Genomic DNA, 24,068 nt, shown 5'->3' on the forward strand with positions numbered 1-24,068 from the left:
GAATCCCATTTCTTTGTATTTATCCTAGAGAAATGAAAACCTATGCTTACACAAATACCTGTGCACAAAAGTTTACAGCAATATTTTGTAATCACCAAAACCTGCAATCCAAATGTCCTTGACTAGGTGAGAAGATAAACTGGCCTACACAGTAAATTCTTGCAAGATTCATCCATGAAGGCAAGAGAAACAAAAGCAAAAATGAACTATTGGGACTTCATCAAGATAAGAAGCTTTTGCAAAGCAAAAGGTACCCTCAACAAAACTAAAAGACAACCTACAGAATGGGAGAAGATATTTGCAAATGATGTATCAGATAAAGGGCTAGTTTCCAAGATCTATAAAGAACTTATTAAACTCAACAGCAAAGAAACAAACAATCCAATCATGAAATAGGCAAAAGACATGAAGAGAAATCTCACAGAGGAAGACATAGACATGGCCAACATGCACATGAGAAAATGCTCCGCATCACTTGCCATCAGGGAAATACAAATCAAAACCACAATGAGATCCCACCTCACACCAGTGATAATGGGGAAAATAAACAAGGCAGGAAACCACAAATTTGGGGAGGATGCAGAGAAAGGGCAACCCTCTTGCACTGTTGGTGGGAATGTGACCTGGTGCAGCCCCTCTGGAAAACTGTGTGGAGGTTCCTCAAAGTTAAAAATAGACCTGCCCTACGACCCAGCAATTGCACTGCTGGGGATTTACCCCAAAGATACAAAGGCAATGAAACGGCGGGACACCTGCACCCCGATGTTTCTAGCAGCAATGTCCACAATAGCCAAACTGCGGAAGGAGCCTCGGTGTCCATCGAAAGATGAATGGATAAAGAAGCTGTGGTCTATGTATACAATGGAATATTCCTCAGCCATTAGAAATGACAAATACCCACCATTTGCTTCGACATGGATGGAACTGGAGGGTATTATGCTGAGTGAAATAAGTCCATCAGAGAAGGACAAACATTATATGGTTTCATTCATTTGGGGAATATAAAAAATAGTGAAAGGGAATAAAGGGGAAAAGAGAAAAAATGAGTGGGAAATATCAGAAAGGGAGACAGAACATGAAAGACTCCTAACTCTGGGAAACGAACTAGGGGTGGTGGAAGGGGAGGTGGGCGGGGGGGTGGGGGTGACTGGGTGACGGGCACTGAGGTGGGCACTTGACGGGATGAGCACTGGGTGTTATTCTATTTGTTGGCAAATTGAACACCAATAAAAAATAAATTTATAAAAAAATTAAAATAAACTGGCCTTATCTACACAATGGAATACCACTCAGCAATAAAAAGCAATGAACTATTAATACACACATCTTCAATGAATCTCAGATGCATTTTTAAAAAGGATTTTATTTATTTATTCATGAGAGACAGAGAGAGAGAGGCAGAGACATCGGCAGAGGGAGAAGCAGGCTTGCTGTGGGGAGCCTGATGCTGGACTGGATCCCAGGACCCCAGGATCACGACCTGAGCCAAAGGCAGACACTCAACCACTGAGCCACCCAGGTGGCTCTCAAATGCATTTTTCTAAGTGAAAGAACTCAGTCTCAAAGATTACATTCTGTGTGATTTCATAATTTGGAAAGGGTAAAAATACAGAAACAGATAACAGATCTGTGGTTGCCTGGAATGGGTATAGGGAAAGGATCTGAGGACAAAGGTACAGCATATGGGAGTTCTCTGGGTTGTTGGAATTTTTCTGTATCCTGTGTGAGGTGGTAGTTAAAAGGATCCAGGTATGGGGCAGCCCGGGTGGCTTAGTGGTTTAGTGCCGCCTTCAGCCCAGGGCATGATCCTAGAGACCTGGGATTGAGTCCCACATTGGGCTCCCTGCATGGAGCCTGTTTCTCCCTCTGCCTGTGTCTCTGCCTCTCTCTCTCTGTGTCTCTCATGAACAAATAAATAAAATCTTAAAAAAAAAAAAAGGATCCAGGTATGTATAAAACCTCATAGAAAGAAAGTGAATTTTACATTTGTAAATTTAAAAACTTTAAAAAGAATCCCCAGAATCCCCAGTGAACCCTCAGCTTTCCACATTCAAAACCTTGATGTGAATGCATCAACCCAGACAGAGGGGGACAAAATATAGAATAATGCTTGGATCTACAGGTTCCCAAGACTTTTTAAAGACTCGAAATTGTACCCTTGTGGTGACACTAGTTTATTTGTTAACATAACTGCATCAGTTTCCTAAGAAAAACAGAATAAAACCAAAAAATAAAAGACCACCCAAAGTACCACAAATGCAAAATAATTACCATTTCAAAGAGAAGGCTATTGAGGAGAGTTTCTGCTACTTATCAGTTTTGGCACTCAGTCAATTTCTACCTTTTGTTTGGGTCACAGTACTGAGAAGATTCTAATACCTAGAAAAATGTAGTGCAAATGGCAACATACTTTAAGTTCACCTTGCAGCCTCAAGGTAATCTTCAATCTACCTCAGAAGCTTGAAAGAGAACAGAAAACTGGTGTGTTTGTTTCCAACAGAGAATCACCAAAGGTATCTGACTGCTTGCTTGCATTCCTTACTAGATAAAGTGTTACAAATGGAGAACTCCAAACTTATCATGTTTTATGCACATATTTATAAGTAATCCAAATATATTTATAGAAATGAAAGAAGAATCTTTATTCTTAGGCTCTACTTTTTAAAAAATGAGCCAGCATGACAGTACTAGTTAACACATCGGGAGTTGTCAATATATTCAAATTTAATATACACTGCATTTGAGTATGTTATTCTAAATATAGTTAAAATATATTTGAAAAAAAAATAAGAACAAACATTGAAGAGAGCCCTGCAGCACCTGAGTTTCTACAGAACACCATTTAAAAACCACTCAGCTCCAGCATGGTAAACACCATCTAAGCCAAACATGAGAAAGTGGATGATCAATCATTCAATGGAAATCTGTTCCCACTTCATTTACCCAATTGTGGTTTTCAGTTGCTATATAATATGCATGTAACTTATTTCCAGCCAGTTTAGGAGCTTTTTCAAAGCACTTTATCTGTAGAATCTATACGTCGTCATCTTCACTCATCCATTCAAAGAATATTTATTGACAGCAGGCACTGTCCTAGGTACTAGGGAAGCAGAAGTAAGCAAAACGGACCAAATTCCCTTCCCTCATGCAGCTTATACTCCAAAGGGGAGAAACAGGAGAGAAACCAAAGTAATAAGCTATAGAAGATGATAAGTGTTGCTATAGAATGTATGTTTGTGTCCCTCCAAAATTCATATGTTGAAGCCTAATCCCCAATGTAATGGTATTTGGAGGTAGAGCCTTTGTGAAGTGATTAAGTCATGAAGGTGATGAGCCTCATGATTAAGTCATGAACCCTTATGAAAGAGACCCTAGAGAGTTCCCTTGCCTCTTCCACTGTGGACACTGGAAGAAGATGGCCTTCCATAAACCAGGAAGCAGGCTCTCACCAGACACCAAATCTACTGGTGTACTGCTCTTAGATTACAGCCTCCAGAATTATGAGAAATAAAGTTCTGTTGTTGATAAGCCACCCATCTATGGTACTTTGTTATAGCAGCCTGAACTGATTAAAGTGCCATGGAGAAAAATAAAGTAGGGCATGCAGATAAAGGAGTGCTTCACCGTGCATAGGTTGGCCAGGGAAGGTCTCACTGAGTATGGTGATATTTGAGGAAAGACCTGAAGTAGGTGAGGGGCTGGGCCATACCAATGTTTGGGGCAAGAGCATCCCAGGCAGAGGACACAATTGCAAGACACAATGCAAGGACAATTGCAGGCCTGGCTGCCCAGACCTGTGTGAGTGTGAGAAGGAGGCCAACGTGGCTGCAGCTGGAAGCAGAGACATCCCAGGAGATGTGTCCAGAAAGGCGAAGACACTGTATATACAAACTCTGGCTGCTTTGGGACCCTAAACCACATAATAGTAGGATTCAATCCTTCCCTCTGCCCCTTTCCCTTCCAGATTGCTGTCTTCCAGTGCATTTGGGAGAAGCAGTCTTTGTCCCAAGTACATTCTTACCAAACATGCAGCAGCCAGCCTCTCTGCTTTCACCTGGCCACCCCACAGCCTTCCATGCACATTGTTTTTTGTCACCTTGGTCTTTGGGATTAGCATTCTCTACTGATTCAATGCTGCTCCCTCAGGCCTGGTGTTAAGAGGTGAGAAAAGCAGGAACCAATCCCCTCCCATATTCCCTAGCACCAATGGCACCACCCATTGCATGTCACAGGCTTTTCTAAGAGGCTGAGGAAACCATCAGAGGAATGCAGTGCAGGAGGAAAGCCTGACTATCACCTTACTGAACCCATAGCCCATTAAGCATCTCTTGATGCTCTTGATGCTCCACAGGGAGCTCCTTCCTGGTTGACTCTCTCAGAGGCATGTTCCTCCACAAACCACAAGCCTTCAAACCCTTGCTGTCTTTCCTAGTCCCTCACTGTCAAACTCCTGTCTCTGAGCCTCCAGAAGTTCCAAACTTTACAACATAACAGCCTCTCATTGAAGGAAAACATCACTTTAATTTACTCCGAAAAGCCCCTTGTCTCATTGTCTTAACCTCAACCCGGTCCAGATGACCCTTCTCGGCCTTGCTAGGCCAGAAGATTCCTAGAAGCATTTTCCTGTGCCAAGATAAGTCTTCCACCATCCCTAGAATACAGAAACATCTCTTGAAATAGAAAAGCTTCCACTAGTCTTTCCTCCACCCTCTTCAGTAACTAAAACCCATATTCATTATATAAGTACTTAGTCCTAAGGCAAAGACTGGCGTGGCTTTCCCAGCAACCAGGGCACTGACAGACACAAAACTGCCTGGTTCTCCAGTTTTCACCATCTTGATCCCCCTGCAGGAAGAAAATAGTCGTTATCAAAAAGGCAATTGTCATTCTCCCTCTTTAGAAAAATTCCCATTAAAGATAAAGCAAATTTTAATTAGATTAAGTATCCAATTACTGTAATTACATTTTTTAAAAATTCACATCATGAAGATGACCCTTTTTAAAAGGGTTACAGGAATAATTAGTGTATTCATATTAACCAAAATGTATTGGATAATATTTATACCCAGAAGACAAAGTACATTACACACATTTCACCTTTGGGGAAAGCTTGCAAATGTTTTGGCAGTGGTATGAATATTTATAGGCAAGAGTGTGCTTTAGCAAGATTATGTGAGGAAGCATTTAAATGCTCACCAATTTTTACCCAGGGGTAAAGTATACAGAAAATGTAGCTCAGAGATTATGGATATGCAAAGTGTGACTTAGGCAGGGAATTTCTATCAGTTTGCTTAATTAATTGGAGCCAAAGACTATTTCTTCTCATTTGAGGCAGAAAGGCCCAAGGTATCCAACTGTGACTTCTCTCTGCTTGGCATCCGCTGGGGGCAGGGGCCAGTGAGGAGAGGTGGTATAAGAGTGGTAAGGACATTCTTACCTTGACTACACTCCACCCAGAAACCTGGGTCCTCATGCCCCCAGCCTCTGCCCACCCAGTCCCAGTGTGGGAAAGCTTTAGCATGACAAATAGGGGCCTTAGAGAGGCTTCCTCCCAATAGGTTTGCTCCTGAAACTGTCTCCCCTTTTCTGATTCTGGTTTTCTTCCTGTTACTTACTTTGAGCTGTAGCTACGGCTGTTGTTTTGTGTCACACCCAATTGCCCTCCAGGCTCATCACATCTGCTAACTCAGGGAGGGGAGGCAGCACAAAATCCATTTCACAGGTGAGAAAACTGGGGCCTCAGACCTTGGAGCAACCCCCAGAACCATGCCACAGAGCTGGCCTCCTGAGGGATCTCTGCAGCCACTGCCCCAAGGCCTGTATGGTCTCAGCTCTGCCTCTCCGGAGGCTGCTGTGGCAGCCACCAACTGCAGGAATATCCCACCTCTGCTGCTACCTAGGACCATTAAAAGGCACCCCAGGCATTGCTGTTTACTCTCACAGATAACTTCCTAACCAAAGTCAGGCATGGGTAGGTCTGACTGAGGAAGTGGTCATAGACCTCTACCTAGTGGCAAGGGGGAGTATAGTTTGTTGGATTCTACACTGAGAATGTGAGGTTCTTGATGTGGACAGCATCAAAGAAGGAATATTCAGGGCACCTAGGTGGCTCAATGGTTGAGCGTCTGCCTTCAGCTTAGGTTGTGATCCCAGGGTCCTGAGATTGAGTCCTGCATCAAGCTCCCTGCAGGGAGCCTGCTTCTACCTCTGCCTATGTCTCTGCATCTCTCTGTCTCTCATGAATAGATGAATGAAATCTTAAAAAAAAAAAATAGGTACTCAAAATATTTTGGACATCCACAATTAACAGGTGTTTATCACATTTCCTTCATCCTCGATGGAAATTCACCCTTCTTTCAAGGCCTAGGTCCAGTATTTGCTCTGAGTCTATCCTGCGCCATCTCCTTCCTTCCTTCTTTAGCTTCTTCAATCTGGGCTTTGGAGTTACAGGCCATGCTCCTTTATGCTCAGTGTTCTGGATATTTGGGTCTTAATTTCCTGTGAACCAGCCCAATTTCCTGCCTATATTGAGGGTCCATGACTCTTTTTTTCTTTTTAAAGATTTTACTTATTTATTCATGAGAGAGAGAGAGAGAGAGAGAAAGTGAAGAGAGATTAAGAGAGATTGAGAGAGAGAGAGAGAGAGAGAGAGAGGCAGAGACACAGACAGAGGGAGAAGCAGCCTCCATGCAGGTAGCCCGAAGTGGGACTTGATCCCGGATCTCCAGGATCACTCCCTGGGCTGAAGGCAGCACTAAACTGCTGAGCCACTGGGGATGCTCAGTGTCCATGACTCTTGACTATAGTTCCTTTGGGCTCTTCTTTAAATCTGTTCTCAGAGGCCAAGGTGCATCCTTGGAATCTCCTCTGGGATGGAGAACCTTCAGTCACAGGGGGAATCTAATTGGAAATGTGAACCAATTGGATGTGTGAGTATGGTCAGGATGGGGAGTGGGGATGGGGGAAGAAGAAGAGAGAAAAAGAGAAAGGGAGCAAGGGAGAGATTTATTTTAAGGAATTGGCTGATGTGATTATAGAAGTTGAGCAAGTCCAAAATCTTCAGGGTGGGCTGACAGAATTGAGAGATCCAGGAAGAGCCAATTCTGCAGCTCAAGGAAGAAGACCTCCTGCTGCAGAATTATTTCTAACCTAGAAGAGATCAGTCTTTTGTTCTGTGCGGGAACTTCAGCTGATTGGGTGAGGACTATCCACATTATGGAGGGCAATCTGCTTTACTCAAATTCCACAGATTTAATCTCGTCAGAAAATAGCACCCTCACAGAAACATCCAGAATAATGTATGACCACATATCTGGGTGCTGTGGCCTACTCAAGTTGAAAACATAAAATTAACTATCATGGTCACTAGGAGATTTGGTGGATGAGGTAGGCAGGCAAAATCAGTGACTTGTTGAAATGAGACTCTCTGGGGTAACTTTTTTTTTTTTTAAGCCATGTCTTTTTAAATTAAAATATAAATATAGAATATTGAAATTGACATAGAGCATATTAGTTTTTATTTTGTATTTTTAAAAAGATTTCACTTATTTATTCATGAGAGACACAGAGAGAGAGACAGAGACAGAGACATAGGCAGAGGGAGAAGCAGGCTCCTGTGGGGAACCTGATGCAGGACTCAATCCCAGGACCCCGGGATCATGACCTGAGCCAAAGGCATATACTGAGCCATGCAGGTGCCCCAGCATATTAGTTTTTAAAAAGAACACATTAGTTTCAGGTGTGCAACATGATTCAATATTTGCATGTATTATAAAATGCTGACCAAAATAAGTCTAGTTAACATCTAACACTACACATAATTTTTTTCCTTTTTTATAAATATTTTATTTATTTATTTGAGAGAGAGATCATGAGCAGGCGGTAAGGGCAGAAGGAGAAGCAGACTCCCCAATGAGCAGGAAGCCCAACATGGAGCTCCATCCCAGGACCATGGGATCATGACTTGACCTGAAGGCAGATGCCTAACTGACTGAGCCACCCACATGCCCTACAAGCTTTTTCTTACAATGAGAACTTTTAGGATCTCATAACAACTTTCAAATATACAACACATTATTATTAACTATAGTCACCATGCTGTACATTATATCCCCAGGACTTATTTATTTTTATAACTGGTATTTTATATATCTTCTAGGGTGACTGTCAAGGAAACTCTATTGATTCCTAGGAAAATGTATAGTTCTTGGAGCTGTGACAAAATCGATGTGTGTGTGTGTGTGAAACCAACAGCCTCATACTTCAGTAAGAACCTACCGTGAATCAGTTCTGTGCTCAGTCTTGTTATGGAAAGAAGCTATAACCCTATCCTCTTGGGGTTCCCACCCAGATTAAAAGACCCAACAAACCTATAAACCCATAATAAACAATGTCCACAGCAATTCAATGAAAGGAGAATTGGCATGAGCTGGACCTGCAGAGCTTCCTGGAAGGGGCTCAGGTTTATTTGGCCTTCTGTCTTAGGCAACGTCAGCTGTGAAAGGAGTGGAGGGAAGGACTTTATTGGCAGCAGCTGCAGGTCAGTGGCTCCAGCTGTGGGCCCTCATGGGCCTCATATCAGGGTGCCCTGCTGGTCATTAAAAGGCAGAGTAGAAATAGATTCCAAGGAGAAGGAGATAAAGAGAGGTCTTTCTCTTCTTTGGTGTTTAAGGCTGGAAGAGCCTTTCTCTGATTCCTACTGCACACTAGAGAAAGGCAGGTTCTCTGTTTTGGGTCTTGTGATCCATGAGCAGTTTGTTTCTGGGCTGAAATTGAATGCCAAGATAAGTGGAACAAAGGTAAATTAGGAATGTTGGGAAGGCAACTAGCATAGGGAGAATGCCAGCAACATGGGGGAAAGCTTCTAGGGGGCAATTTACAGGTTTCACTGCAATGGGATGGCAGACAAGAGGAATAAAGGTCTATTTGAGTATAGAACAATAAAAAAATATAATGAGATTAAGCATTTAATGATCAAGGGCAGGCATTTATTCAGAGTTTTGTATTATCATCAATGCATTTCTGTATGTAAAGGACTTAGAAGTATGCTAAGGAGAACCTGCCACCACCGCTACAACTGGTCTCAAAACATTTTAGTATATGTGCTGCCGAAGCGAGCACAACTGGTCTCAAAACAAGCAAACACAAGACCTACCACTCCTTACAAGAGCATGCCTTCTGATTGTTCATTACACCTTCTGTTTCTGTCACCTTCTAACTTCTCTTTATTCGAGATTTTAACACTCAGATCCCATCTTCTTTCATACCCCATTTCTGTCCTCATACTTGGAACTTCAACAAAATGGTGTAATCTAGATTTCCTCGCGTGGCATCTCCTCACTCTATGTGAGCACTCTTGCTAATCTTATCTTCTCCCGGGCTTCACTTACTATTGAAGGGCCGATTGCTTCCATATTTGCAGCCCACACATCTCTTGTGAGTTTCAGACACCTATATCCAACTGGATAGCCGTACCTGGATATTTCATGGGACCCAAATCTAAGTACTCAAAATCTGAACTCCTTGTCATTCTCACAAACCTGATTCTTCTGTTCTCAAAATGCTGCTATATGGAATCAGTGCCTATCCAGTCACCCAAGCCAGAATTTCAGGGGTCATCAGTTTTTTTCTGCACCTCTTAGAAGCCATATCCCATCAGTCACCACCTCCATGAGCTGCACCTGTTGTCCATGAGTCCAGAGCTTTACTCTCTGATTCCAGAGAGTAAAACTGCTGGTTAAGAGGGCTCTAGAGTAAGCATGCCTGGGTTCAAATAATAGCTTTCAATTGATACTACGTAATTGTTGGGGGGTTACGTAAGCTGTTTCTTGGTTTTCTCATCTGTAAAATGAGTATATTGCTTTATAAAATTGTTAGAATTAACTGTTATGTAAAATACCTGGAATACATAGTAAGTACTCAATAACCTTTGGTGATGCTGATGATATCAACAATGATGATGCCCGAGCAATGCTGGTAGGGGCAACCACCCAGCTGCAATAATTGAGGAACAAGAGTTGGAGGATAGCACCTGCTTCTTAACTAGATTTTCAGCCCATCCTTTATTCAGTCTCACATCCCTGCCTTTAAAGGAACTCTATGCCTCCAATTCTTAAGACCTCCTAGGTTCTGAGGGGCAAATTAGTTTGCCTTTTCTGGGCTTTCCCTCAGTAGGTAACTTTACTTTTTATGCTCTACACCTGCACTGCCCATATGGTAGCCACTAGTCACATGTGGCTAATGAGCCATTGAAATGTGACTGATGAGTGCTATACATGTTGAAATAATATTTTGGATATATTAGGTTAAATAAGATTTATTCAATGAATGTCTCTCGTTTTTCACTTTTCATGTGGCTAGTGGGAAATTTTATTTGTTTTTTTTTTTTTAATTTTTTATTTATTTATGATAGTCACAGAGAGAGAGAGAGGCAGAGACAAAGGCGGAGGGAGAAGCAGGCTCCATGCACCGGGAGCCTGATGTGGGATTCGATCCAGGATCTCCAGGATCGCGCCCTGGGCCAAAGGCAGGCGCCAAACCGCTGCGCCACCCAGGGATCCCTAGTGGGAAATTTTAAATTACATATGTGACTGTCATTATATTTCCATTGGATAATGTTGCGTCTTACTGTTGACCTTTCTTGTCTGCTGTTATTTTCACTCCTTCTCCTTAGTCTGCTAGTGGATACCCTTTCATTTTCATTTTTTTGTGAGGTGTCTGGAAAAGGAAAGATAAATGGGTGTGTTTCATCTGCCAGGTTGAACTGGAAGTTATACCCAGGCTTCTCACACTCTCGCTCCTGCTTATATTTGTAGTCTTACCACTTTCAGTCCTGCCACCAACCCTATGGCCCAGCCACAATGAGTCACTTGTAATCTTTGGAAGACACACGGGCTTTCATGCCTTTGCTTTCTTTGCATCCTTTGAATAACTCCTCCCACCTGTCTAGTGACTTATTCTTCAAAATCTCAAATTTCACCTACTTTCAGGAGCTTTTTCTTGACCTACCTCTCCTTCCAGTTGAGCTGACTGCTCCAGAGTCCAGAATAGTTCCTGCATTTTCTTTATTATTTTTATTTTTTTTTAAAGATTTTATTTATTTATTCATGAGAGACCCAGAGAGAGAGAGAGAGAGAGAGAGGTACCGAGACACAGGCAGAGGGAGAGGCGGGCCCCATGCAGGGAGCCCCATGTGGGACTCGATCCCGGAACCCCAGGATCACAACCTGGGCCACCCGGGCTGCCCCGCATTCTCTTGTTTAGATACCTACCTGCCCCGTAGGAAACTCCCTCTTCTTCATCAAACCCTGTCGTGCCATTTCTGGATTTGATGCATGGAAGGAACTAAACGTTTCTTATTCAATGTCCATAAAACAAAGACCGGAAGGACGGGCTGTGGGAATACGGAGGAAGGCGAGGGCTGTCTGGAGAGGTTTCACGAAGGTTGGTATTTTTCGTTTCTTCCAAGTTTCCCGCCAGGGGAGGCGGCCCTGGGAGTTCCCGGGCGGAGGGAACAGGACGAGCCAAGCTTCCCTGGAGGCGAGGACTACGCCAGGGCAGGGGCAGATGCTCCGTCTGCACGCGGCACTGCGAAGACATCACTCCGGGCCCCAGGTCCTAGAAAGAAGTTTGAGGGCCGGGCTGGGGAGGGAAGGAGGTGTTCGCGGAAGGCTTCGGGCCCGCGGCGCGAGACCACGGCACGCGCGCTTTTGGCCGAGGGGCCTGGCTGCGGGCGGCGGGCGACGGGCGGGCGGGCAGGGGGGCGCCGGCGTGGTCTGGGGGCGCGGCGGGCAGCGCCGCCAGCGGGTGCGGGAAGCGGGGGCACCACCTTCAGCAGCTCGGCGCGGGGAGCGAGGAGCTTCCAGGCGGCCCAGACCCCAGGGCGCGCGCAGCGGGTGGGGGCGGGGGCGAACCGCGGCCGCGGTCGCGGTGCGGGGGGCCTCACGCGCTTGTCCCTCGCGCGTCGCCGTCCGCGCAGCCCGCGGTTCGGCCGCCGGCGCAGTGGTTCCGGTTCCGGTTCCGGCGGGCGTCGGCACCTGCGGCGAGGGCGGCGGCCATGGCGTACTCCACCGTGCGGAGGGTGGCCCTGGCCTCGGGGCTCGTGCTGGCCGCGTCGCTGCTGCTGCCCAAGGCCTTCCTGTCTCGCGGAAAGCGGCAGGAGCCGCCACCTGCGCCGGAAGGTAGGCGGCGGCTAGCGAGCTCCCCGTGTCAGCGTACGGAGAACGCTGCTGCTCCAGGGCGGGGGGCACTCGACGTCTCCTCCAAACGGGGGGGGGGGCGCCAAGCCCTGCGGCTCCCCTGGAGTCTGGGAGAGCCGCGGCTGACTCTAGACCCCTTCGGCAGGAAGGGCCGCGATGCGGGCGCGCGCGTGCGTGGTGCCCGGGCGCCCTCCGGGTGGCCCCGCACGCCTGCCTCGGGCGCAGCCCTTCACTCCGCTGCCCCCTCTCTTCAGGCGCTTTGGGCCGGGTCCGGAGGGCTCCCACTTGGACTCCCCTCTCCGGGGTTCCCCGATGCCTCGTGTCGTGCTTTTTTTTTTTTGTATGAAACGAAGTCCATTGGCCTTGGTATTGGTTAACCTTGAGTCATTGTGTACTTCCAGCGCCCCCACTTCAGGCTTTTTTTTTTTTTAATGCCTTTTAAAATAGAATTTGAAGATTTTTAACTCCGGTTTCAATTACTGAGATGAACGGACTGCTACGTGTCCTTCCCCCATGTACTTAAGTGTTTGCCAGTCCTTTGTTATCGTGTGGTTGTGTACGTGGTGTTTACAAATCCACCCTGTTGGCGCGGTCAGGGGCTTTTACATAGAGTCCAAAGGGATGGACGTCCAGGCCGAAAGAAGGAACTAGAGCAGTTCCGTGTAGCTCCTGAAGTTCCACTGGTAACTTTCGCCTGTAAATTGTCTCTGATAATGACCCTTGCGGATGGTTTTACGGTCCCCAAGCGCTTCCACTAATGTTCAGCACGTTGATGATTGGACAGCTCCTGTCGAGCTGGAATCCACCTCCCTGTGATTCGTGCGCACCGACTCCAGTTCCCCTCTCTTGCGCGTCCTAGATAGGAGTCCTGTAGATGCAAGGCACCAAGCTCTAGGGATAGAGGGCAGATCGAACCCAGAATTCTCTTGATCAAGACTTTATGCTTGGAAAACTACCTGGAAAAATGTGGGGTTTTTATTTTCTTTCTTATTACAGAATGCCAAAGGTTTTACTCGTTTTGTCTAATTGATATCGCCTTGTCTGCCTTGAAGATTAACTCATGATGACCTTAACAGTAAAGATTTTTTTAAAAACAGTATTTTACTGAATTCAATTCCATTATGCTGACTTATCTTTTTTTTAAATATTTTATTCACGAGAGACAAAGAGAGAGAGGGAGAGAGAGAGAAAGAGAGAGAAAGGCAGAGACACAGGCAGAGGGAGAAGCAGGCTCCATGCAGGGAGCCCGATGTGGGACTCGATCCTGGGACTCCAGGATGATGTCCTGGGCTGAAGGCAGATGCTAAACCGCTGAGCCACCCAGGGATCCCCTATGCTGAATTATCTAAGCTTTATTGAATGTGCATGGGAGATACTCTTCTGAATGTTGTATGGAGATTAAATGTGGCTCTTTCCCTTGAGAACTCAAGAGTTGATATTCAATGTTCTCATCTTAGCATCTTTGCACTTTCTGTCCTTGTTCTTCCCTCAGCTTCCTTCTGGTTACTCAAGTTCCTGATCAGCTGTAACCTCAGAGAGATTGTCCCTACAGACCCTAGCTAACTTCACCCTCCTTCCCTATTCCTTCATGTTGCGTTTCCCTTCTTGAAGAAATTACTATATGATATGAAATGTTCTTATTTTTTTCTCTTTCTACCTTTGAGAATAGAAGTTTCATGAGGGCAGGGACTTGGTCTAGTTTTCCACTGTTTCTTGAGCACCTGTCTAAAATGGCAGTCGACAGATATTTTTTTTTTTATTTTTTTTTTCGACAGATATTTTTAAATGAATAATTTAAGCTTATGAAGCTATTAATATTGGGAATTCTCTTTTTGCATTAGTTACCAAAGGAAGATACTCTAGGGAAAAACTTCTCTTGTATGGTTTATTTCAGTAACTGAAATTTTGCTAACTAAACTCTTCATCCTTGGATGAACCTAGAAGGTATTATGCTAAGTGAAATAAGTCCAACAGAGAAAGACAAATACTATGTGATCTCATTTATGTGTGGCATCTAAAAAATAAATGAGCAAACAAAAACAGACTCATAAATATAGAGAACTGATGGTTACCAAATGGGAGGTGTGGTGGGGGAATGGGCAAAATGGGTGAAGAGGAGTGGGAGATACAGGCTTCCAGTTATGAAATTAATAAGTCACAGGGATGAAAGCACAACATAGGGAGTATATGGTGTTGTCATAACGTTATATGGTGATAGATGGTAGCTGTACTTACTGTGAGCATAATAATGTATAGAGCTGTAGAATTACTATGTTATACATTTAAATCTAAGGTAACATTGTATGCCAAGTATCTTCAATAAAAACAAATTACTTGGGGATCCCTGGGTGGCTCAGCGGTTTAGCGCGCCTGTCTTTGGCCCGGGGCACAGTCCTGGAGTCCGGGGATCGGGTCCCACATTGGGCTCCCCGCATAGAGCCTGCTTCTCCCTCCTCCTGTGTCTCTGCCTCTCTCTCTCTCTATCATAAATAGATAAATAAATAAATAAACCTTTAAAAAAAAAAACAAATTACTTAAAATCCCTGGGCTGGTATGCTGACATTTTAAAAGTAGTGATTCCTAGCCATTTTGGGGTTATTTACCCCTTTGAGAATCTGATGAAAGTTATGGAGTTTCTCCCTAGAAAAATTCACATACCATTTATGCTGACATTCAGAATTTGAGTATCAATTTAGAGAATTCACATAACCCGAAACCCTTGTTTTGGAGAAAGAGACAGCCTCAGTTATTTGAAAATTCTTGAAATCTGTCATTGTAACTTTCATTTCTGCCCATTGGAATATGTGAAACAACTACAGTCCCTTTTCCACATGACAGTTGTTAAGACATTCTTTTAGTAAATACTTATGATGTATTCACATAGTATATACACAGTATACAGATAACCAAGGATTCTAAGAAAAATGAACCAAATCTTGCCTGAGATTCATAGTTTAGTAGAGGAAGACTGACAGTAAGTGTATGTCAGTTGCATGTACTCAAAGTCTGCAGGGAACAATGGGGACTCATGGTTAGAACAGTCAGTTTTATTGGGGACAAGAAAAGTGTCCTAGAACAGGAGAGTCTTTTTTTCCTCCCTAACAACTTTCTTGAGATATAATTCACATACAGTTCACCTGCTTAAAGTGTACAGTTCAGTGGAGTCTGTTATATTCAGATTTGTGCAACCATCACCACAGTCAATGTTAGAACATTTCCCTCATGAAATCCTGATATTCTTTAGCTATCACCCTCCAACCTGCCCTACCCCCTTCAGCCCTAGGTAACCACTAGTCTACTTTCTGTCAATATAAGTTTTTCTGTCCCAGAAATTTCATATAAATGGAATCATAGGACATGTGATCTTTTGTGACTAGCTTCTCTTGCTCTGTATGTTTTCAAGACTCATCCATGTTGTAGCATGTATTAGTACTTCATTACTTTTTTTTTTAAAGATTTATTTTAGAGCGAGAGAGAGTGAGAGGGAGGAGCAGAGAAGGAGAAAGAAACCCAGGCCAACTCCATGCTGAGTGCAGAGCCTGGTACGGTGCTCGACCCAGGGCTCAGTCTCATGACACTGAGATAATGACCTAAGCCAAGACCAAGAATTGGATACCTAACCAGCCATGCCACCCAGGCATCCCAGTACTTCATTACTTTTTTATAGCTGAATAATATTCCATTGTGTCGATATACTATATTTTATTCATTCATCTGTTGATGGACATTTGGATTGTTTATATTTTTTATTATGCATAATGCTATTACCATTTGAATACAAACTTACGTAGACATGTTTTCATTTTTCTCGGGTGTATACATTTCGGAAATATGAGCATTTTAGTGGCTGGAATGAAGAGTGAAATTTCTAGGTCATGTGATTACTCTATATTTAACCTTTTGAGGAACTGCTAGACTGTTTTTCAAAGTGGCTGCACCATTTAACATTCCTACCAGCAGTGTATAAGCGTTCCAGTTGCTCTACATCTTGCCAACACTTAATTGCCTGCCTTTTTTATCATAGCTATCTGAGTGGGTATGAAGTGACACCTCATTGTGGTTTTATTTGTATTTCCCTGATGACTACTGTCCTTGGCTGCTTCTTGTGTGTGTATTGGCTATTTGTATATCACTTTTGGAGAAGTGTCTTCAGATCTTGTGCCCATTTTTAAAGAATTTTTATTTTATTTTATTTATGATAGTCACAGAGAGAGAGAGAGGCAGAGACACAGGCAGAGGGAGGAGAAGCAGGCTCCATGCACCGGGAGCCCGACGTGGGATTCAATCCCGGGTCTCCAGGATCGCGCCCTGGGCCAACGGAAGGCGCCAAACCACTGCGCCACCCAGGGATCCCTTGTGCCCATTTTTAAATTGGGTTACTTTTTATTGTTGAGTTTATTGTTTATTAAGAGTTCTCCAGATAAGTCTCTATTCAGGTACATAATTTACAAATATTTTCTCTCATTTAGTGGGTTGTCTTCGTTTTCATGCTGGTGTCCTTTAAGAAGAATTTTTCATTGTGATGAGAGAGGAGACCAGAGATGTTGGCAGAGGCCAAACTGTGAGGAACTGTTTTTCCCTCTCATACTTAAGGAGGTTGTAACTCTGGGAAAGGAAATGAACAAGGGGTAGTGGAACGGGAGGTGGACCCAGTCCAGGGGTGACTGGGTAATGGGCGCTGAGGGGGGCACTTGGCGGGATAAGCACTGGGTGTTAGGCTATATGTTGGAAAATTCCACTCCAATAAAAAAAATTAAAAAAAATACTTAAGGAGGTTGGATTTTATTCCAAGGGTAGAAGAGGCCATTGTAAGTTGGTAAGTAGAAGAGAACCATCCAGTGTGGTTTTAGAAAAGACATCCTGGCAGCAGGATAGGAGATGCATTGTGAGGATTTCTTTACGGTGAAGATAGTTACAGTACTCCAGTTGGGACCACAGGAGCATCATTAAGTCAGTGTTGTTGAGCTCATCAGTTAGGATCTTCATGACAAAAGGCAGAAGATTTAATCTCAATGGCATTATGACAAAAAAGGGATGCATTGCTTTGTATAAATGAAAAGACCCTGTGTTAGAACTGGCCTTCAGTGTTGTTTAATCCAGAGATTCCCAATCTCATCTGGGCTCCAGCTCTGATTTTCTGTGTTCATTTAACTTCTTAGTTCCAGGCAGCCCTGGTGGCTCAGAGGTTTAGCACCGTCTTCAGCCCGGGGCGTGGCATCACGCATCAGTCTTCCTGCCTGGAGCCTGCTTCTCCCTCTGCCTATGTCTGCCTATGTCTCTGCCTCCACCCCCACCCCTCTGTGTGTGTGTGTGTGTGTGTGTGTGTGTGTGTGTCTCATGAATAAATAAAATATTAAAAAAAAACAAACTTCCCAGTTCCTTCTCAAGTTGGCTCTGTCCTCTGACTGCTCTCTCAGGATAGCAACAATGGTTGCAACAGTACAAGACATCACTTCTCACATTCCATGGTTCAGAGAAGGAGCATATCTTTTCTTTTAAACTCTTCCTTCACTCCCACCTCATTCTTATCCACCCTGCACCCCTACCCCCTTATTCTTCCCTAGTAGTTCCAGCTAACTTATCCATGCATCTTAATAGCTTGAACTAAGTTACTTGCAGTGTTTTGGGTAGAAAGAATATGCTGATTAATCACTCTGAAGTTGATAATGATTCCCGAAGGGATATGGGGGTACTGGAGGAAGGAGAGCAGGGGGGCTGTCTTCAATTTTTTTTTAAAAGATTTTATTTATTCATTGATGAGAGACAGAGAGAGAGAGACAGAGAGAGGCAGAGACACAGGCAGAGGGAGAAGCAGGCTCCATGCAGGGAGCCCAATGTGGAAATTGATCCTGGGTCTCCAAGATCAGGCCCTAGGCTGAAGGTGGTGCTAAACCGCTGAGCCACCTGGGCTGCCCGGGTAAGAACAATTTTAAGAGCTATTTTTATTATATTTCTCTGGTATTATTTTCATGTTTAATGATTTGAGATGTATTTAACATTGTCAGAAATTTCAGTTTTAAGAGCCATTTCTTTAGGATTTGAGAGAGTGCACGTGTGTGTGTGCACATGCATGGGTGGGGGGAGGAGCAGAGGGAGAGGGAGGCTCCATGCTAAGAGTGGAGCCTGACACAAGGCCCCATCTCATGGCCCTGAGATAGTGAGCTGAAACCAAGAGTTGGGTGCTTAACCAACTGAGTTATCCAGGTACCCCATGTGAGCCATTTTTAAGAAGAATTGGAAGGTGAAGGGGAGGGAGACATCTTGGATTAGTCTCAGGTTATTGGCTTAGGTTAGTAGGCAGTTGGTAATGCCCTTCATCACAATAGGAATGGAGGAACAGTAGATCAAAGGGAAAAATGGTGAGTTCAGGAATGAAGACTAGCAGCATGTCCCTTTCTTCAGTCTTTTTTCTTTGTTGACTTCTCTAGGAGTTCATCCATTCCTCCTATGACCTAGTTTCAAGTATCTCAACACAGCCTTCTTAGAAGGCAGATGATAGCAAGTGGAAGCCTATTAAATCATGAAAGAGCAACCTGTTGCCTCCCCCATCCTCCTTTTAAAAACTCTCTACTTCTTTTTGTGCATCTTGAGGATTACTTTAGATAATTTGCATTTTACTTACTGACCTTGTGATATATTAGAATCCTAAGCTGACTTTTTTTTTTTTTTGGTTGCTGCTCATCTAGGTTTTGTCCATTTTGTACTTTTCACTTTGTTTTGGAGCATAGGTGGGGGGAGGTTTAGCAATCAGCCTCAATTTCTGCACTTAGTCTCTTTCTCACAGTTGCAGACACAACAGAAGGTGGGGGATTATTCTTTTGTGGCCAGTGAAAAGGCTTGGTTGCTGGAACTGCGGGGGTGCTGGTGTGTGGGGTTATCTTTCACTCTCTCCAGCACAGGATTCACTTTGGATTGGTGCTGGTCTTTGCTGGGGGTGTTTACAGAATATGGTGGGGCTGGAGCCTCTTTACAGAAACGTCTGCCAACGTTGTGCAGGGGAAGCTGGTGCCGTGTACATGGTGCTAGCAAAATAGGTGGAGAGCGTTTATGCTGGTTTTTCCAAGTGTCTGGCTTTCTAGGTTTAGGGAAGGGAAGAGAAATGGCGCTTGCCAGCACTTTTGTTGTTGAAGTATCCTGAAGATTCCTGCGCCTCCAGCACATGTTCTGAGAGTAGTAAATACATCTTCTTCACATATACCTCAGGCACTTTTCAAACTTGTTTCTATGCTGTGTTTAAAGTCGGGTTATTTATTATGCTTTAGGGTGAGGACTCCGTTTCCTATCTCCCTTCAGCTCTCCTGAGTTAAGCCCAGTTGATTTTTTTTAAGTACCCACAGTTAAACCCTGCTGATTTTTAAAGCCAAATAAGCCCCACTGATTTTTTTTTTCAAAGCCAGATAGATGTTAATGGGGACTCATCTTCCCAGTGTGGGTCCCCATAGCCTGGGGTGGGGTGTCATCCTCTAACGTCTCCTCTAAGGATGCTTGTGGCATCTTTCCATTTGTGGTTAGTCCTATCTGGGTTTGTTTCCCAATCTCTGCTCTGTGCCTCCGCCCTTTATCTTTGTGGCTTTCCTCCTCAATTTCTCCCTAGGATTAAATGTGGAAGCACTGTTCTGCCAGTTCTTGGGCATTTTCAAAGTTAGTAGCACAGTTACAGCTGTTATTTCCGTGTGCATGGATGAGTTAAGTTCAGGATTCTCCTACTTTGCCATCTTCCTCACAATCTCCTGAAGAATCCTTCTTAGAATCTAGCCCAAGAGCTATACAGTGTGCTCACTTCTTTGTAGTTGAAAAGTCCACCATCCACCTTTTGCAAACTGGAACAATAGTCACCTATTCCATTCTTTAAAATTTTCCTCTATCAACATAATTTCTTAAAATTTTAGTTTAATGACCTTTCTTGCAAGTTTTCCAGTGTGAGTAGAAATTATTTGGTGGATGGACTTATCCTCCTCACCCATCTGGGACTTTATATTTGTCCTTAGGATTGCTGATTCTCTTTCATTTAACCCAAAATTCATTCCCTTTGAAAGACAGTATGGAAGCAAAATAGAAGTTCAGAAATTCTGCTTCCTTAGCATTACATTTTATAATCCGGTAAATCCCCCCACCCTTTTTTTACTCTAAAAATACCCTTTTTGCTTTGGCTAGCCTTTTTGTAAATCTTAATTTATTTTGGACCTTGGCCTCAAGTGGTTCTTCCAAGTCTTGCCACTCATTCACTTATGTGTCGTTTTGTTCATCTTTTCTCTTTTAGAGGAGCTACCTGTACATCTGCTTTCCCCCACTCCGCCTTTCCTACCTGCTTGACAATTTTTGAAATGCCCAAGCAATACTGCATTTTAAGAGCTTTCCTCTTAAAAAGTGTTTCATGCCATGGGGCTATTTTCAGAACTTAATTCTGCCTTTCTGGAGCCTGTGCCACACAACCCCTACCTTGATGCCACAAATACTAAGTTGGCATGGTCCCTTTCTCCTATCGTTCTCTTCATTACACCAACCAGTTTTTTCTTTGGCCAAAGTAGCAATTCCCCTACTCTTACCATATATACCTGTGTAATGTGAAAATACCAGCATATGAGATGAGGAACTTGTCAGCCATTCCAAAGTTAGCTTACTGAGACTTTGGACAGGTGCCAGAGTAGGTGAAGCCTTCCAAGATGACAACTGTATGCTGCTTCTGTGCTTGAGTCAGCTTCAGGATAGCCCTGCTCAGCACTTCCATAGCTGGATCCTGTAGTGCTTCCACGATAATGTGATATCTGGCATCTCTCCTCCTGATCCTACCTGCCCATATTTTCCAGTGAGTGGCTTACTTTGAGTATTATAGGTAGTGTTCCTTATGAGTACCTTCCCAGTGGCCCCATTCCTCCGAAATAGCTCAGACTCTTATGTCACCACGTTCTCCTCAGGTGAGTTCTGCCCACTGGGTCTTGAGCTATCTGAGATATGGAAATATGTACTCCTATATGTATAGTTATGTGTCCATATATGTGTGTGTGTTTGTGTGTGTGTGTGTGTGACACATATACGTAATTCTTTGTAATCTTAGCTCTTTATGTTTTGATATATAAGTGCTTGAGGATGAGTGTATTATTTTGGTCCCTTACTTTTTCTTTTCTCGTAATGAAACCTCAAGTATCTGCTCTGAAAGCATGTCAGAGAAGGGAGACCATTTGAGAGCCTGTGAGTGCATGAAGATTAGGTACTTTTTCAAGTTCAGAAACTTTTAGAGGAGAGAGTATGGAGCAGAGTGGTGGGTGTAGAGCACCTTTACCAGTTACCCTGACTGTCATTTTCTATTCTTAAAACTAAAAACCATTCAGGATAATGATGTAAAAAAATATTTTTAGCTCTGAGCATAACTAACTGTGCTGGGTCTTGAGATTCCAGTAAAGGCCAGCAGGCCCTGTACAAGTCATCCACATCAATTCAGCAGAGTATATAGCATGCAAGACCCAGAGCATACCCTGAAGGGACGCAAGCATGGAGAAAACACTGAACTTCAGCCACAGAGCACAAGGAATACCTATAGTTAAATAAGTTGGATTTATTATTTGTAGCAAGGGAGAATGCACAGCATGAGGAAGCATGTGGCATCACATTAAGAATGTGAGAAAAGCTTTTTTATAGGGTATGGACATGTGTTAGGTGAATTTGAAGAAGGCTTAAGGATGTGGGGGTTCACTCTGGATTGGATGCCATCAGGTAGGGAGGCAAATTCTATGGCTGAGTATCTTAATAGAGTTTATCTAAAGGGAGAGCAGACTACAGAAAGGCTGAAGCTATAGTTGGTGAAGAAGCAGCAGTTGCTCATTATCCAGGAATGGGGGCTATTTGGAACTTTTTACCTTAGACAATATTCATGTTTTATCTGTGTTCAGGCAGATTACAGAGTGGTCTGACTCTTTGTCTTGATCCACGGTAGTCACAGAATGGCCTTGTCTAATGTTAATGCTCTGAAATTGCTGACGTTTAACAGGAGGATACCAAAACCTAACTGTGAGTGCCGAGCCAGCTCCTACCAACACTAAGGCCTAGCTGATAGTACCAGGCCAGCTTCTGATGTCACAGGCATCTTTTCTGGTGCTCTGATAGGATTTATAAGTTTTGGTCAACACTGAATAAAATGGGGTAGAAATGGTACTCAGTGGAAGATTTCATCTGTTTCTCAGTCCATTCAAGTAGAGGCTGTAAGGCACATAAATACAACTCTTGAATAAGGCCAGTTGTGATAAGTGCAATTAAAGAGGTTCGAGCAGTATGTTCTAAGTGCATGGGGGTGACGTGAGAAAAAGCATTGGGGGTGAGGGCAGTATTTGGCCTGGGCCCTGAAGGATAAGCTGGATGTAAACATGTAGAGTTGGAGAGAAAAGCAAAACCACTGGAGTCAGCAAAAAGCAAAGGCTTGGTAGTAAGAAATTACAAGGCTGACTCAGAGCATGGTGAGAAGTCTAGTTAGGTTGAATCAGGAGTATATAATGAGAAAGAAATGTGAAAAGGTACTTTTGGGCTAGATTATAGAGTTCAGTTGTTTAGAAATTCAGTTTGGAGGAAAGGCAAAACCAGAACTTGTTAAATACCCATTGTGCATGCAGGGTGCTTTGTATATGATTTTTAACCTGTAATCCTTGTAACAACCCTGAACAATCCTTTTAATGATCCCATCTAGATCCACTTTTCAGATGATGAAAATGAACTTTAGAAAGGCTCATTTAACATCCACTTAAATAGTTGGAGGCCCGGCTGGTATCTCTTTTTTTTTTTTTGTATTGGCCAGTATCTTAACTAATAACTGACTAAAAAGATAGTACTGATTTTACTCTGCTGCCTTACTGTGTAACAAGTCTCTTGTCCTCTGTGGGAACCATTGAAAGCTTTTGATCAGAGAAATGGCAAGACCAGTTAGAATAATGCTTTAGGAAGATGACTGCTAACAAAACAGTAGTAATTAACATGCGTAGAGTATATAGACTAGGCTCTGTGTTAAGCAACTTAGACACGTAAGTATCTCTTAGTAGTATGTACGGTGATTTGGAAGTGGGGAGGTGAAGAAAAGATATGGTTAAACTAGCAGAAAACATCAAAGCAGTGGTAGGCAGAGCACAGGTAGGAGGGGAATGTAACGAGACGAGGGCCCTTGGAGGAGACAGATGAGGACCACTCAGCTGTGGTCCCAGGTTCCATTTTAAGTAATGCCAAATTAAATTTGGCCTGTAGAATTTCCTCAGTATTTAGGGAGAAGTGTATATATCTTAAGGAATTGGCCCATAAGGATCTTTCTTAAGCTGCAGTAATCAAATATAAACACATACAGTTCTCTATTGATTTGTCTTAAGAATCAAGTGTTGCAGATGGTTTAATGCTGCTTTCAGAAAGCTCTTTTGTTAACAGTGCTAGAGTTTTTGTTTTTAGCAGTAAGGATGGTTATTGACAAGGACAAGTAGAGCTTCACTCTGTAAAGTCCATTAAGTTTGTAGTCAAGCTTAAATGATATGCTAAATGAAATTTTAATAATTCTAAATATAGGGAAAGCTTTCACTGAACAATTAGATTTCGTCAAGTCCCATTTTAGAGAATACTTAAGTGTATAGAGAGATAGTGAACACAGCTGTGTTTTATTTTGAAAAGCACAATTTTAATGTTATAATAACTTTAATAGACTGATCTCTTGAGATTTTTTTTAATTTTATTTTATTTCAGAGTGCAAGGTGGTGAGGAGGAGCAGAGGGAGAGGGAGAAGCAGGCTCACCCCTGAGCCGGGAGCCTGAAGCAGGACTCAATCCTAGGCCCATGGGATCATGACCTTAGCTGAAAGCAGACACTTAACTGACTGAGCCACCCAGGCACCCCTCTTGAGCTGTTTTT

The 24,068-nt window shown here is 43.4% G+C and overlaps 1 protein-coding gene across 3 annotated transcripts in view; it reads left to right on the forward strand.

The window, feature by feature from the left end:
* Positions 1 to 12,003: 12,003 nt before the first annotated feature.
* Positions 12,004 to 24,068, forward strand: part of RIC3 (RIC3 acetylcholine receptor chaperone) — a 52,167-nt gene continuing 40,102 nt past the window's right edge. For 2 of the 3 annotated variants that reach the window (XM_041730201.1, XM_041730200.1), the window contains exon 1: positions 12,029 to 12,179. In XM_041730201.1, coding sequence (XP_041586135.1) covers positions 12,056 to 12,179 — 124 coding nt within the window. In that variant the 5' untranslated portion in view covers positions 12,029 to 12,055. Of the gene's footprint in view, positions 12,180 to 24,068 lie in introns of all 3 variants that reach the window. The other variant, XM_041730203.1, reaches the window with a different exon arrangement.

Source organism: Vulpes lagopus, chromosome 15 (assembly GCF_018345385.1).
Source record: "Vulpes lagopus strain Blue_001 chromosome 15, ASM1834538v1, whole genome shotgun sequence".
Lineage (NCBI taxonomy): Eukaryota > Metazoa > Chordata > Mammalia > Carnivora > Canidae > Vulpes > Vulpes lagopus.